This window comes from Melopsittacus undulatus, chromosome 1, assembly GCF_012275295.1.
Source record: "Melopsittacus undulatus isolate bMelUnd1 chromosome 1, bMelUnd1.mat.Z, whole genome shotgun sequence".
Classification (NCBI taxonomy): Eukaryota; Metazoa; Chordata; class Aves; order Psittaciformes; family Psittaculidae; genus Melopsittacus; species Melopsittacus undulatus.
In genome coordinates, this window is record NC_047527.1 from 125,289,158 (window position 1) to 125,302,394 (window position 13,237).

Consider the following 13,237-nt stretch of genomic DNA (forward strand, 5'->3'; position numbering starts at 1 on the left):
ACAAAACAGTAAATATACAAATCAGCTCTAAAGGTCATCTCTGACCCCTTGGATTGATAAAGTGACTTTTGTGAATCATCTCTACTTGTGGTGGTTTAACCCCAGCTGGCAACTAAGCCCCACACAGCTGCTCACTCATTCCCCCTGAGTGGGATAGGGAAGAGAATTGGAAGGGGAAGAGAACTGGAAGGGTAAGAGTGAGAAAACTCATCAGTTGACATAAAGACAGTTTAAGAAGTAAAGCAAAAGCTGTGTGTACATGAAACAAAACAAAGAATTCATTCACCACTTCCCATCAGCAGGCAGGCGTTCAGTCAGTCCCAGGAAAAACAGAGCTCCATTACATGTAAGGGTTACTTGGGAAGACAAACAACATCACTAACAATGTCCTCCCCTTCATTCTTGCCCCAGCTTTACGTGCCGAGCATGACCTCATATGACATGGGATATCGTTTGGGTCAGCTTGGGTCAGCTGTCCCGGATGTGTCTCCTCCCAGCTTCTGCAGCCCCAGTCTCCTTGCTGCTGGGGTGGAGTGAGGAGCAGAAAAGGCCTTGACTCTGTGTAAGTACTGCTCAGCAGTAACTAAAACTTCCATGTGTTACCAATACTTTCCAGCACAAATTCAAAATGTAGCCCCATACCAATTACTGTGAAGAAAACTGGCTCTATCCCAGACAAAACCATCACAATACCCAACTGAAAATCCAGTTCTAAAGGGAAATGTTGGTCTCATCCAGAGCAATCATGAAACTCCATTTGGCTGCAGTGACATGAAAATATCACCCTGAATGATCCTTCCTTCCTCCCTGACCCTAAAATATTAAAAGACTCTTAATACAAAACCTGCTGTAGCTGATGGGAAATTCTCTTTTAATTTAAGCAGCCTTTATATCAGTCCTTGTACAGTGTTACACAATATTGGTTAGAACTGAGTAACGTCCTGGATCTACAAAGATCCCTACTTGGTATTAAAAATCTTTCAGTAGAAAACAAAGCACTAGAGAATACAAATACCTTTGTGTCCTTTACAGATGCACTTCTAAGTCAAATACGTATCTTATTATATTCTTTGTGTATGCAATGCGAACTTTTTTTGGGTTTAAGGTACCAAATCACATACTCATACAATGCTTAAACAGCTAATAATCTTCTAGGTATTTAATGTACAGTGAATTCCTCTTTTCAGATATTGTTTTGGCAAGGGTATGATATACATTCTTGTTCAGAGAGGCCAGGTGTCCACCAAGGAACCTCAGTTTGTTGGTAAGTATTTTTGTATCAAGGCAATTTTCTATTTCAAATTCTTCAAAGTTTTACTTGAATCATTTAATTTTCCTGCTTACTCAGGAAGCAGGTGTCACATCTGTAATGAGCTGGTGATTGGAAAAGGTGCTATTTCTTTTTAACACAGAAGTAGCCAGCATTTCTAGCATGTCAAGAAATAGCATAGCCATAACAGAAGGAAAGCTCCTGACAAGCAGAAGATATATGAACGAAGAGGATTTCTCAGGCTAGTAAGCAGAAACCCTGGCTATCTAGCTGAAGAAAGGATAAGAGCATAAAGACTGAAGACAAGAAAAATTGAGACCTTAGGCAACACATCTATACACATTTGTATACTGCTGTCACTGAGCTTTTTTCATTTTCAATAAATGCAACATACAAACAAACAAAAAATCCATCCAATTTTCTGTGTCAAAATTCATGTAGAAAAACATTTCCCTGTGACAATAATTTGTAATGGAGAAATTCATTACGCTTCTGCTGCACATTTTACATCCTCTGCTTTCCTATGCCTGAGTGAGTAGGCCACTTGTTTCTGTCTCTTCATTCTCCTTGCTTTGAATATAACAAATCTCTCTTTCTGGGGTCTCAGAAAGCTCATTCTTCTTTCCCATAAAAGAATTCTGTAATGACTGAGAAAGCAGCAAAATACATCTAGGCAGAACTTCAGATACACTACTGGACTGTTTATTTTGTGGTTTATGTACACACAGGTAGATAATGGAATGTTAAGCTTCATCCAGAAGAGCTCCACTGTTTATAAAGCATACTGTTTAAGCTCCATGAGCTGCTGAATGCAGCTACAAGACTCATTTGACTGCTAGGGCAAGCACCTAGGCTTCAGGATTAGGGGGTCTATTGCTATATACAATATAAATCATATCTACCTGCCTGACCAGTGCATGCTGTGCTCCATGGTAGAAATATTTCTTTGGCAAGATACTCTAAGTTTGAGGATCCCATTGCAATTTGTCCTCTATTCTTTATCAGCTCAAGCTCAGGTTATTAAATTGCAGAATTTGTAAGAACTTAACTAATCTTTACTCCAGCTAGCAGACCAGTTGTGAAATATTTGATTTGATATGGGAAACAGGTAAGGTTTGAGTCATCTTTTTTATCCTCTCCATCTACATACTGCATGGCAGCCTAGATCACCTTTAAGTGCATGGCTGCTGAAGCCTGGACCATTAGTCAGCTCCTGACTTATTCCTCTCTGCCAGGGACTGATAAAAGCAAACCACTGCCAGGGTGCTGGATAAAGAGCAGCTCAGGTGACGTTTTTTCGCTACCCACCCATACATACATACATACAAAAGAGTCCTTTCATGTTTATATGTTGTGCCACCAGCATAAAACAGCTCCTGAAAATTTTGTCTCTCCTTATTTTGGGGAGATGTTCAACTGCTTACTACTCTGTGCCACTGTATTACAGAAAAAGGGATGTGGACCCTTCTCCAGTGCTGAATAACAATTTGCTGAACAACTCCTTCTTGTGACTCAGCTGTTAAATTTTCATACATAAAAATAAAATTCGATACAAGATGGAGGATTTTCTGAAATCCTTTTCCTGTTCAAAGGTGTAAGACAAGTTTTGATCAGGTACAATAAGGTATGGTGAGATATAAAATACTAGGATCTTAAGCTTATACAAATCATTACTGACACTGAAATCATTAAGAGAAAGTATATCAAATTAAAATACGTACAGTTCAGGTACAATTTATATGTACATTTTACATAGATCTTACTTAGATAAATTGAAGCTTGGAGAATACCATTACAAAGCTATGTAGAAAGAAATGCTATCCTCAAAATTAATCATAAACCTGCTTTTATTTTTATTTCACACAATTGCATTAATACAAAGTTATCATTAGCAGTCTAAATTCAGAACAGGATGCACCAGACCTTCTTCTGCAGTCATTTTGCTTCTTTATTTTGAATAGTAATTTAAACCCACTGGAATATCACACTTGTTTTTATTCCCAACCTAATTCTCACTGCATCCTAATAGGCCAAGCAGTCACGGTATGTGTGATGAGCAACTCCTGCATTTCTTAAACACATGTAGAAACTGATGGACATACACAGAGAAAGCTCCTGCACCAAAAGGAAAAACTTGGTGCAATGGATGTAAAAAGTGATTCAGCTCCATTTGCCTCTTCAGTCAAATGCATATTACTCCTTTCTTTTTTTTTTTTTTTCTGGAATAATTCCTGAACTTACCTGGGTTTTTATTAAGGAGAGGGAGAGGTACGATCTGCACATGCAGAAAACCACTTCAGTAACTGATCCCTGGTCATTGTAAGTACATTGTCTCTCTTGGTGGGATGAATTTTTCTCCCCTAAACTTTGGAAATGCTAGGGAGTTAATTCTGTTTGACACATTATGATGACAAAAAAGAGATTATCCCCTTAACCCTCTATCAAAATCCCATAGACTACCATGAGATGTAAGTGATACTAGAGTAGGAAGTCTGAAATTAGGATGAAAATCTGTTTTATTCCTGGTGATAATGAGTTCTGCTACTTTCCTGCTCTCAGTCTAGGGAGAAAAAATAAAATGTTATCAGTACTGAGGAAATCTTATTAGATTCAACCCCATTTTAAACAGCTAGGACCAAAATCTTCATTGAGACACACTGGTGCCACCCCATTAAATTCCAGCAGTGGCACCACTGGTAGAGAAAAATGGCACTCAGATTTTTCACCATTAAGTAATCTGTTTTCATTACCTTCTCAGCAGTTTGTTTCATTTGCCTGCAGTAGGGAAACTAAAATTAGAAAACATTTCATGTTCATAGTTAGTTTGCTTCGACATGAAAAAAACAAGTCTATAAATTTGCCTATTGGGTTATGCCTTGTGCAGTTCTGTTGTAAAGTTGTCTTTACATTATAGTGATGAACGGTAAATGGCGTAGTGCATTATTTTGTCCAAAGTAATTCAAATTAATGATCCTAGAAATATTATTTGAGGTGTCTTTGTTATAAAGCATTGCCAATAGTCATGACTATTACCAGCTGAATTTCTATTCTCCGTTGTAACGTATGCATTGCCATGTGATAATAAACTATTTTATGATCATCTTCAGAACTTGCAGTTTCTTGCTGGAGTTTCACATGTGAGTCTTGCATCAGTTCTGGTAGTAAATGAATGGCAGGTAAGTACTGATAACAAACTATCAAAAGTCTGAATGTTTTGTTCTTGTGTTGACTTGCATATTTAAATTTTCAATTCACATTACCTAAAGAAATACTGATTCTGACTGAAAATAGAAGAAAAAAACCCCAACTCACAATGTAGTGATCTCATAGGCTCTTCAGCTTGTAACTGTGAGCATGACATTAGCTTAAGAAGTCTAAAAAATTACTTGTTAGTTTCATTTACATGAAATTTAAAAAAAGGAAAAAGAAAAAAAACGTGTAACACTCTTGTGGTTTAGATAAATGTTGCTCTGGATGCTAAAACCAGATTTGCTTCTCATGAATGAAATGATTTTTTTGCATTCTACTGGCTCATGCCCTTCTTGCTAAGAAAGTGTTAAGCTTTACCAACCATAGAGAATACTATTATGAAATTATAAAAAAACCCCAAAGTTCATCATCAGCTGGATGGCACCAGAATTAACACACATTTGGGAAACATGCCATCATAGTGGTATCCAGAGGCACTCTTAAGAATCTTAAAGATCAGAGGAGGAGATGAAATGATCTGAGCTTCATATGAACATCTCATGAATAAATACTGATGCCAAGACCACTTCCAAGGAAAAGCAGATGGATCATGAAATCAGAAAAGCATTAAGGCAGCTTTGGGATTTCAGAAAGAGAGGTCTAAAGAGTAAGCTTTTCTGTTAAGTAATATATAAAAAAAAAAGCTCTATTATGGCAATGATGCAAGTGAACCTTTTGTTTTTATTTTTTGAATTCTCATAGATCTGCTGTGCTTCACTTTGTCTTGGAGAAGTTTTCTAGCTCATACACTTGATTTCATAGTAAGGTTGCCAATGAGTAGAAACAATAAGTTTGTGTGCACTTACACCTATCTATTTTCTTTTTTTTCCAAGAACTCATTTTCTGTTCTAAATAGCTTTTAAAAATTCCTTTAAGAACTTTTCAACCTTTCTTTCTGACAAAGTATTACAGTCCAATCAGCACTAAACATACATTTGCTTGGTTTTAAAGGTCATTCAATAGTCACACACCAAACAAGTAAAGCAGAGCTTGAACACATCTGAAATTTGTTTCCTCAGGTGACATTTGCCTAGAAATGTTATGCAAAATGTAAATTATTTTTAATATCAGCCACACCCTTCTAATTTCTTAGAGGCAGTGAGATATTTAACACTCACAAGGAACTTCCCTCATTGGAGGTAAATAACACAAATCCTACTTACTGGCTATACTAAAAATACAACCAAAGTTAATACACTGCAACTTGCTGCAGAGCTTGTGTTCATGTGCCAAAACTATGGAAACCTGTAATTCTTTCTGTCCCAGGTGAGCAGAGTTAATTTCAGATTTGGTCACCCTGCTGTGTCTCAGGATCACTGATAAGGAGGTGCAGAATAATCTGACAGTGGCAGGCAGAATGCTGTTTTATAAAAATAACAGACAAATCTTCTGTCTGTGGATCATTAACAAGAGGCCAGGCCTACATTTAAAATAAACCTCACACAAACTGGAGGTTAGCAGCTGTATCTATCTTGGCCAAAACCCAGACAGCAGAGTATCGGACTTTTTAAGGTAACAGGACATCAATTCGAGCAAAATTACAAGTCACAGTGTTAATGAAGGACCTCAGTTTGGGATTTAGTTGTTTTATAAAAGTTACTAGCCAAAGATGAACATTAAAAGCTAAAATAATAAAAATCTAAACTGCAATCACTTCATGCTGTCTACAGGGAATATCATCTTTAACTTCATGGAGAAGAAAGAGTTAGAAGATGGTTTCAAAGAATCTTTATAAAGATGCTTGAATATTTTAATATAGATGGAATATTGCCAAGCTGTGGAAACAGTTCTCTTTCAGAAATAGTACACTACCAAAACGCAAAGAAACATCCTGAATACTGATAGAGTGCTAGTGAGGAGTTATAAACTAAGGCCAAGCACGTGCTTTAGTTTTACATGGAAGAAGCAGTTCCTCTGCCCTAAGGAAAACTCAGACTAGAAAAAAGTAAGCAAGAATTTGAGGCCTTGTAGGTCTGGAATTTTATGAAATAACAAAAAAAGGAAACAGGAATTAACAAAGTGCATTAGTAAGTTTAAAACCAACTAAACCAAACCCACAAACAAATACCTCCCTTTCCCAAGCTACTAAGGAAATAATAAGAGATGACTAGGACAGGTCAACCAGTAAATTAACTATAAAATATCAAAAAATGTGGAACTTCTAGGGATCTGAAGTACACACAATGTCATACTACCAGTAATATTGATGAATTTCAATGCTTGTAGATCCCAAAGCTGAAGATTTAGGCAAGTGATTAATTTCTGCCCACAGAATAACTTAATACAGACTTACTGTAAATACTGCAGTGAGAAATTAGTCCCATGGAACCAAAAAATAGTAGTATGTTTGTATGAAAATAATGTTGGACAAGCTGCTGTCACATAAAATATGCAGCATTCTCCATTTGACCCATTTTCCTTTTTGAAATTATGTAACCTTTTAAAATTACTGAATATTTCAAGCATTAAAATTGAGAAACGAATTTTTATGACGTTTACTAGCTTTACAGTAGGCAAGTACAGTGACTACTGCCCATTACCATTTAAAATAGGACAGAAGGAAACATTGCAAGAGAACCACCTACTTCCCCAAAATATTCAGATAGCAAACACAGTCCCCAAGGACACTAACAGACTTTACCCACCACTACAAACATCATCTCAGTCATAACACTCTTTTGCTTTTTCAGACTCCACAAAAGCCTCTCAAACAAGTGAAAACTTCAAGTAAATATACCATTTTGGTATATGAGGATGATCTGAACTGCTACCAAAGAAACCACATGCAATTACACACAAGATTTTTCCATATAAAACACAAAATCTCTGCAAATACTCTTTAATTTGCTGTGCTACTACAGAATAGTTTTTCTTCTGTTGCCACTCTGTTAATATATCCATCAGCTACAGCTATCTGCATTCTCAAGAGTCTACTTTTAAGTGGACTGAAATGTACCAAGACAGGAACAGCTGTACTGTCAAGATAGTCCAGAATGATAGCCCTTACCCAAGAATGTATCAGATGCTCACAGAGAAGCACAAAGAAGAATCTAGTGATAGTTACAGAATTGCAAGACCTAGCCACGCACTGAAAGACAAGAATTCACCCTTGCCAAAAAGGTGTTTTTGTTCTTACGTGAAAATCTAATTTCTCAAGTCCTGTACCCTGCCCTGCTCAGGATGTGCTTCCCTTCCTTAAAACTGTGATCCACAGGGAATTTTGAATTATGTTCCTAGAATTTTATTTTTTCCAATATTCAAGATTGTCTTCTTAACAAACTGCTTACAACTTAAAAAAACCCAACCAATCAACCCACAAACCAGAAAAAAGAAATATAAGAAACTGAACCTTTTGCACAGCTTGGTGCTTCCCCCCCTTTCCTCCTTCCGTCCAGCAACACATGGCAACATATTTTGCCTCCCTGCTGGACAATGACTTCTTAGCATTGACTTTTCCACTACCAAAACTTTTTAAAGTAAAAAAATGCAGGTACAACTGAAAAAACATATATATACGTACACACAAATACATGCTTTCAAATTCCTGAAGACTGGTGTACTGCATGGACATGCAATTACTTCTCTGAAGTCAAAAGACTGTGTATAAAGCCCATCAAGACAACTCTGCTTTCTTGTTGAGAAATTAGCTTTTGCTTACTATTTGATCATACCAACTGTTAATAGGAGGATATTCTCATTTTGCAAAGTTAAAGAACAGACACTTCAAGTTTCAGACGTTTATTGGGCCTCATCAAAAACTTTCAAACACATAAGTGCAGTGTGAGGCAAGGTTGATTATTTCCTGGATGATAAAGCATGACAATTGTGCGGATGACTTCTGGAAGACCTTTCTGTGCAGCTTATGGAGATGAGTGTGCTGTTCAGAAGTCAGGACGGTCCTTTTTCAGTCTACTGTAGTCTACGTTAACTGAGTAGAACTAGGACAGAGAGGGGGGGAAAAAAATGAGTATCCATTTTCCATAGCATTTACTAAAAAACATACATAATTTGAACTCACATCAGAAAGCTGAAATCATAGTTTGAGTCTGGACACTAAACAATAATAAATAAAACCTCTGAGGAGCAGTAACATCTTAATACTATCTTCATTCTGCATGCAGCACTAGAAGATCTGCATTTAAAATGAGGCAGTGTCTGTGTCTACAAATAGAGAAAATCCTGTATATCTCTTGTTTAAATCCAAGTATTAAAAGCGCATTCACTGGAAGTTCTTACAGAAGTGCTGAGTTTATCTTTTTTGCCCCCAAATCTATGCGTTTCTGTATACTGAAGCACCACCCTGCTTGCCAAGTGGCACAAAGCATGGTGTACACAATGAGATCACAAGTGAACATTTTAAAGCAGTGCTGCAAAAACTTGGTTTAAGTATCTGCATCCAGAACTGTAAGATATGACAAGGAGGAAAGAAAGTAAGAATAGATTCTTTCACACTCTCAGTTTATATTAATAAGGTTGGATCCCATTACAAGCAATTCAAAACAGCCCAAGCAGTCACTGAGGACAATGCGTCTCCAGACTAAAAGCATTATTTTGGCATCCCAGACTGACTTGACATCAGCCATGTGATGCTACAGCTTTTCTTTAAAAACTAAGAAATATTTATCTATTAGCTTGATTATTTTTAGTTATGACCATATTTAGTATTTTTTACTTCCTCGGAGAAAATAAAACAGCCCCCATCACACTCAAATGAAACCTTTCTGTGAAAATCCTACAGTAATGATCAGATCTTCAACTCTTTCTTTTGGGAAGACTGAGGAAGTTGACACACCTCCTCAGTCTATTTTGTAAACTTGAGAGACATTTACAAAAGAAAAAACAACTGCACCAAATACTAAAACTTATTATATCATAGCTTCTTACTCAACAGTCATCCTCAGTTTGGAGTATCTGCTTTTCCATTTCCCACAGTGCAGATATGGAAGAAAAAAATCCCCAATGATACACACACACCCAAATATGGTAAACACCAAGGTTGTGTTTGCATGCTAAGAGAGAAGAGGAATGCTACACAAGGCCTGGAGGCTTTAAGAGAATTTGTGCTGTGCACAAAGTTAAATTTCCCTCTTTTAGACACTTAAATTGTTACTGTTTCTTAACAGTGACATTCCACAAACAGCAATGCAAACAAAGTATCATGTTCTCCGGGACCTTGAGGGGAGTCACAACATACATTATTTTGGAGCCTGGGCTTTTTTTGCTTATTTCAGCAGTTGGAATGGTAAGATACGGTACTGACCAGACACTAACTTTGAAAACATTGTAGGTTTACTTTTTTAATAGCTTAAAGATAATCCTTAACTATTCTTAACAGGAACCTAACAAAACAGCACTTTAGTAAAAACATAATAAAAACATAACTTCTGCAAACTACCAAATGTTTTACACATCTTTGCATGCTTCATGAAAATAACTTCAATATTACTTAAGGAACACTGCTATTGCATCCAGTTACTTACAGACGACTGTTTTGTTTCCAAACAATCAACTTTAGAACTGCATTAGTGTTTATGTTACACACTGACATTTTCCTGCTGTGCTTCTCATGAGTAAAGGCCAACAGTTCAAAGCTCAGAAAGCTTTAGTTCAGAACTTACAGTTTTGTCCTTCTCCCTGTAGTTTATTTCTGAGTATTATGAGCTGATATACTCTTCCCCTACGATTCCTCTTTTTCTCACAGTGTAATATATACGACTGCTTCCATACAGAATTTGTTCACCCCATTACCAACCAGCTCTAGAAAAAAATTCTCAATTCAGCTCTCTGCTTGGAGTTCTAAAGACAAGCAAACATTGCACAGCAGAGGAAATACATCACTCATTCAGCTACTTCCCGATATACTCAAACATCTCAAAGCAGTGATTTTATGTTTACCTTGTACTGGTCACTGGGAGCTAGCTTGTTCCAAGGTTCTGGATTATTTGTCTTATCCCAGCTATTGAGAAAAATAATATATGAGAATATATTAAGAAAAATCAAACTACCTTCAAAATAAATAAAATTCATAGATGGTTATTAGGCCATGGAGTGTCACCCATCCAAGTACATTTACACAGAAAAAGACGCACTCCTTTGTTACCTGTCTAAATATCATGACAAACAAACAAATCTTCAGATCAAGGAAATATCCTCACACTTATTGCCAATGATACTGGAGCATGACATTAAGGCCTCCAGAAACATAAAAAAAAAAGCAGTGAAGTTTACTTTAATATATGCAGCAAATGGACTGGGCACTGTGAATTATTTTATACATACCTGACATCAGGGTTGAACATTGCCAAACGCATAAGATACAGGCCTGCGCCAACACCTCCAGATCCAATGATCACAAACAGAGGGATCAACTATAAGAAAAAACCAAAAATGTTATACTTGAATATAACAAATACTATTATTACCTAGCATTTCTAGCTAGCACAGTGACAAACCAAAGAGCAACCTCACATACTTTGCGCCACAATGCACAGCCCTCTAAACCCCTGACATAAGCTTCCTGTGTGCAGGACATGCTTGGGGTCAGAGAGAGATTAGCAGCTATACAGAGGGAGACACGCAAAACATATTGCTTCATACAGGACAACCAAATGTCCTGTAACAGCACATTCCTGAAGCACAAACATTAGTCATTACACCGTCCAAAACAGTCCCTACTATTGTACCCCTGAACATAAAGAAAACGCGAGTGGGCGACTGTAACAAAGAGGCGAGCAACATCAGTGACAGAGCCACCTTGACGGTCGCTGCTGCATTACGTGAAGGACCCACATATACTACAAAAAACAGAAGAACGTGGCGGTGTGTCGCGGACGAGCCCTGAGCTACCCCCACGCCGTCAGTCCCGGCCAGCCCGAGGGGCCAAGCATCCAGAGGGAAAGGAGATGGACGAACGCGGAGAAGGGCGGCCGAAGGGCCGGGGGCAGCAAGAGCTGCCGGCGGGGGAGAGCGCAGGGAGGGGAGGGCAGCCTGCCGGGACACAGCCGCGGGCACTCACGCTGGGGTGCTTCTTGGCGTGGCTGATGATAACACGAAACATGGCGGCAGCAGGCGAAGATCTCCCTTTCTATCAGATTCAAGACCCCGTCTTCCCCCTTCAGCTGCCGAGGCCCAATGTCACCCGAGGCCCCCGGCGCAGCAGGTGCCCGTAGCTGCAGCCCGGATGTAGCAGCTCCGGCGTTCGCCTGTCCGCCATCCACCGCAGGATCCCCGGCCCGCACTCTCCGAGGCAGCCCGTTCCGACACCGCCAGCGCGCCGGGCTCCGCAGCTCCTGTGCTAGCGGGTCCCCGGACGGCAGTGCGGCGCGGAGAACAGGCACCTGCACGGGCACCCCGAACCCTCTGCAGGGCACCGAGCAGGCGCCAACGCCGAGCAGCGTCCCGCCGTCTCGCCCCGCCCGTTATGAGCACTGTGGGGGGGGGGGGGGGGGGGGGGGGGATGTTTGCGCTGAGGGTAGCGCGGTGCCCGCAGGCAGATTGTGCACGATAGCTAGGCCTTGGGAGCTTCCAGCGGCCGGTCTTGCAGGGCCGCACGCCTCCCGTCGCCTCCCCTCACCTCCGTTTGCTTCCCCTTCACCCCGCCTTCTAGCCTCTGCCACGAAGCCAGGGGTCAGGAGCCGCCGCAGCCTTCCCGCTCGGCATCTGCCCCCTCCTCTGTGGTAACCGAACGGCTTTGAAGGTGTGCGGCGGTGTGTGGGTGCCCAGGTGTGCACCCCTGTTCGCCTCCTCCGCTATAAGGTAAATGTCACTGTGGAGGTCTGTCTCTGCTTCATGCGGGTTAAAGGCTGAGGTGGTGGTTAAACGTGAGGCAAGAGTTAGGGTTCTGTTGCCTTGAAAAACATGACAGAGTGAAATTAAAAACCGCCAAGTTAATTATTATGGTATAGTCAGGGTGGCAAAATTTGGGTGCATATGCAGCCCTGTGAGAGACCTTTGATATTCACATTCAGTGTACACATGATAACACAATGAAAAACTTGTCTTTGGCAGAGAGGTTTGTAAGGAAGTCTTTCATACTTTGGCCAAGGTTGGGCTGGGATTTGTCATTCATTAGGTAAGAAAGCCAACAGGATGTTGGGTTGCATCAACAAGGGCATCATCAGCAGAAGTAAAGAAGTCATTGTCCCACTCAGGCACTTGTCACGCTCCACCTGGAATATTGTGTTCAGTTTGGGTACTTGCGGTACAAAAAAGACTTGGACAGCCTGGAGAGGGTCCAGAGAAGGGCCACAAAGATGATGGAAGGACTGGGAAGCTGCATGAGGAAAACAGAGAAGTGGGGTTTTTTTGGCCTTGAAAAAAGGCAGCTCAGGGGAGACCTTATCACCATGCGCCAGTAGTTAACGGTGGAGACTTTCTTTTTACAAGTGTTCACAGGTAAAAGGGATAATGGTCAAAAGTTAGTCCCAGAGAGTTTCAGACTGGACACAAGAGGGAAAGTTTTCACAATAAGAACAATCAGACATTAGAATAAATTCCCCAGGGAAGTGGTGGACTTCCAAAGAATGGACACTTATGATTCGGCTGGACAGGGTGCTCGTACATCTAGTCTAGGTCATGCTTTCCCTATAGAAGTTGGATCACATGGTCCTTGAGTCCCCTTCCAACTTGCTATTCCATGATTTATGAATTCTAAATCAGCAGGGGCACTTACTATATAACAGTGTGTCTAAGTACTGCCCTAGTTTGTTCTACATTGCT

The 13,237-nt window shown here is 39.9% G+C and overlaps 1 protein-coding gene across 1 annotated transcript; it reads right to left on the reverse strand.

Moving 5' to 3' along the window:
* Positions 1-8,241: 8,241 nt before the first annotated feature.
* Positions 8,242-11,700, reverse strand: NDUFA4 (NDUFA4 mitochondrial complex associated). Its single transcript, XM_005152893.3, has 4 exons — positions 11,535-11,700; positions 10,799-10,887; positions 10,415-10,475; positions 8,242-8,457 (listed from the first exon to the last, which is right to left on the reverse strand). Exons 1-4 carry the CDS (start codon positions 11,574-11,576, stop codon positions 8,401-8,403), a joined length of 249 nt encoding a protein of 82 aa, XP_005152950.1. The 5' UTR covers positions 11,577-11,700; the 3' UTR covers positions 8,242-8,400.
* Between the last annotated feature and the right edge of the window lie 1,537 nt (positions 11,701-13,237).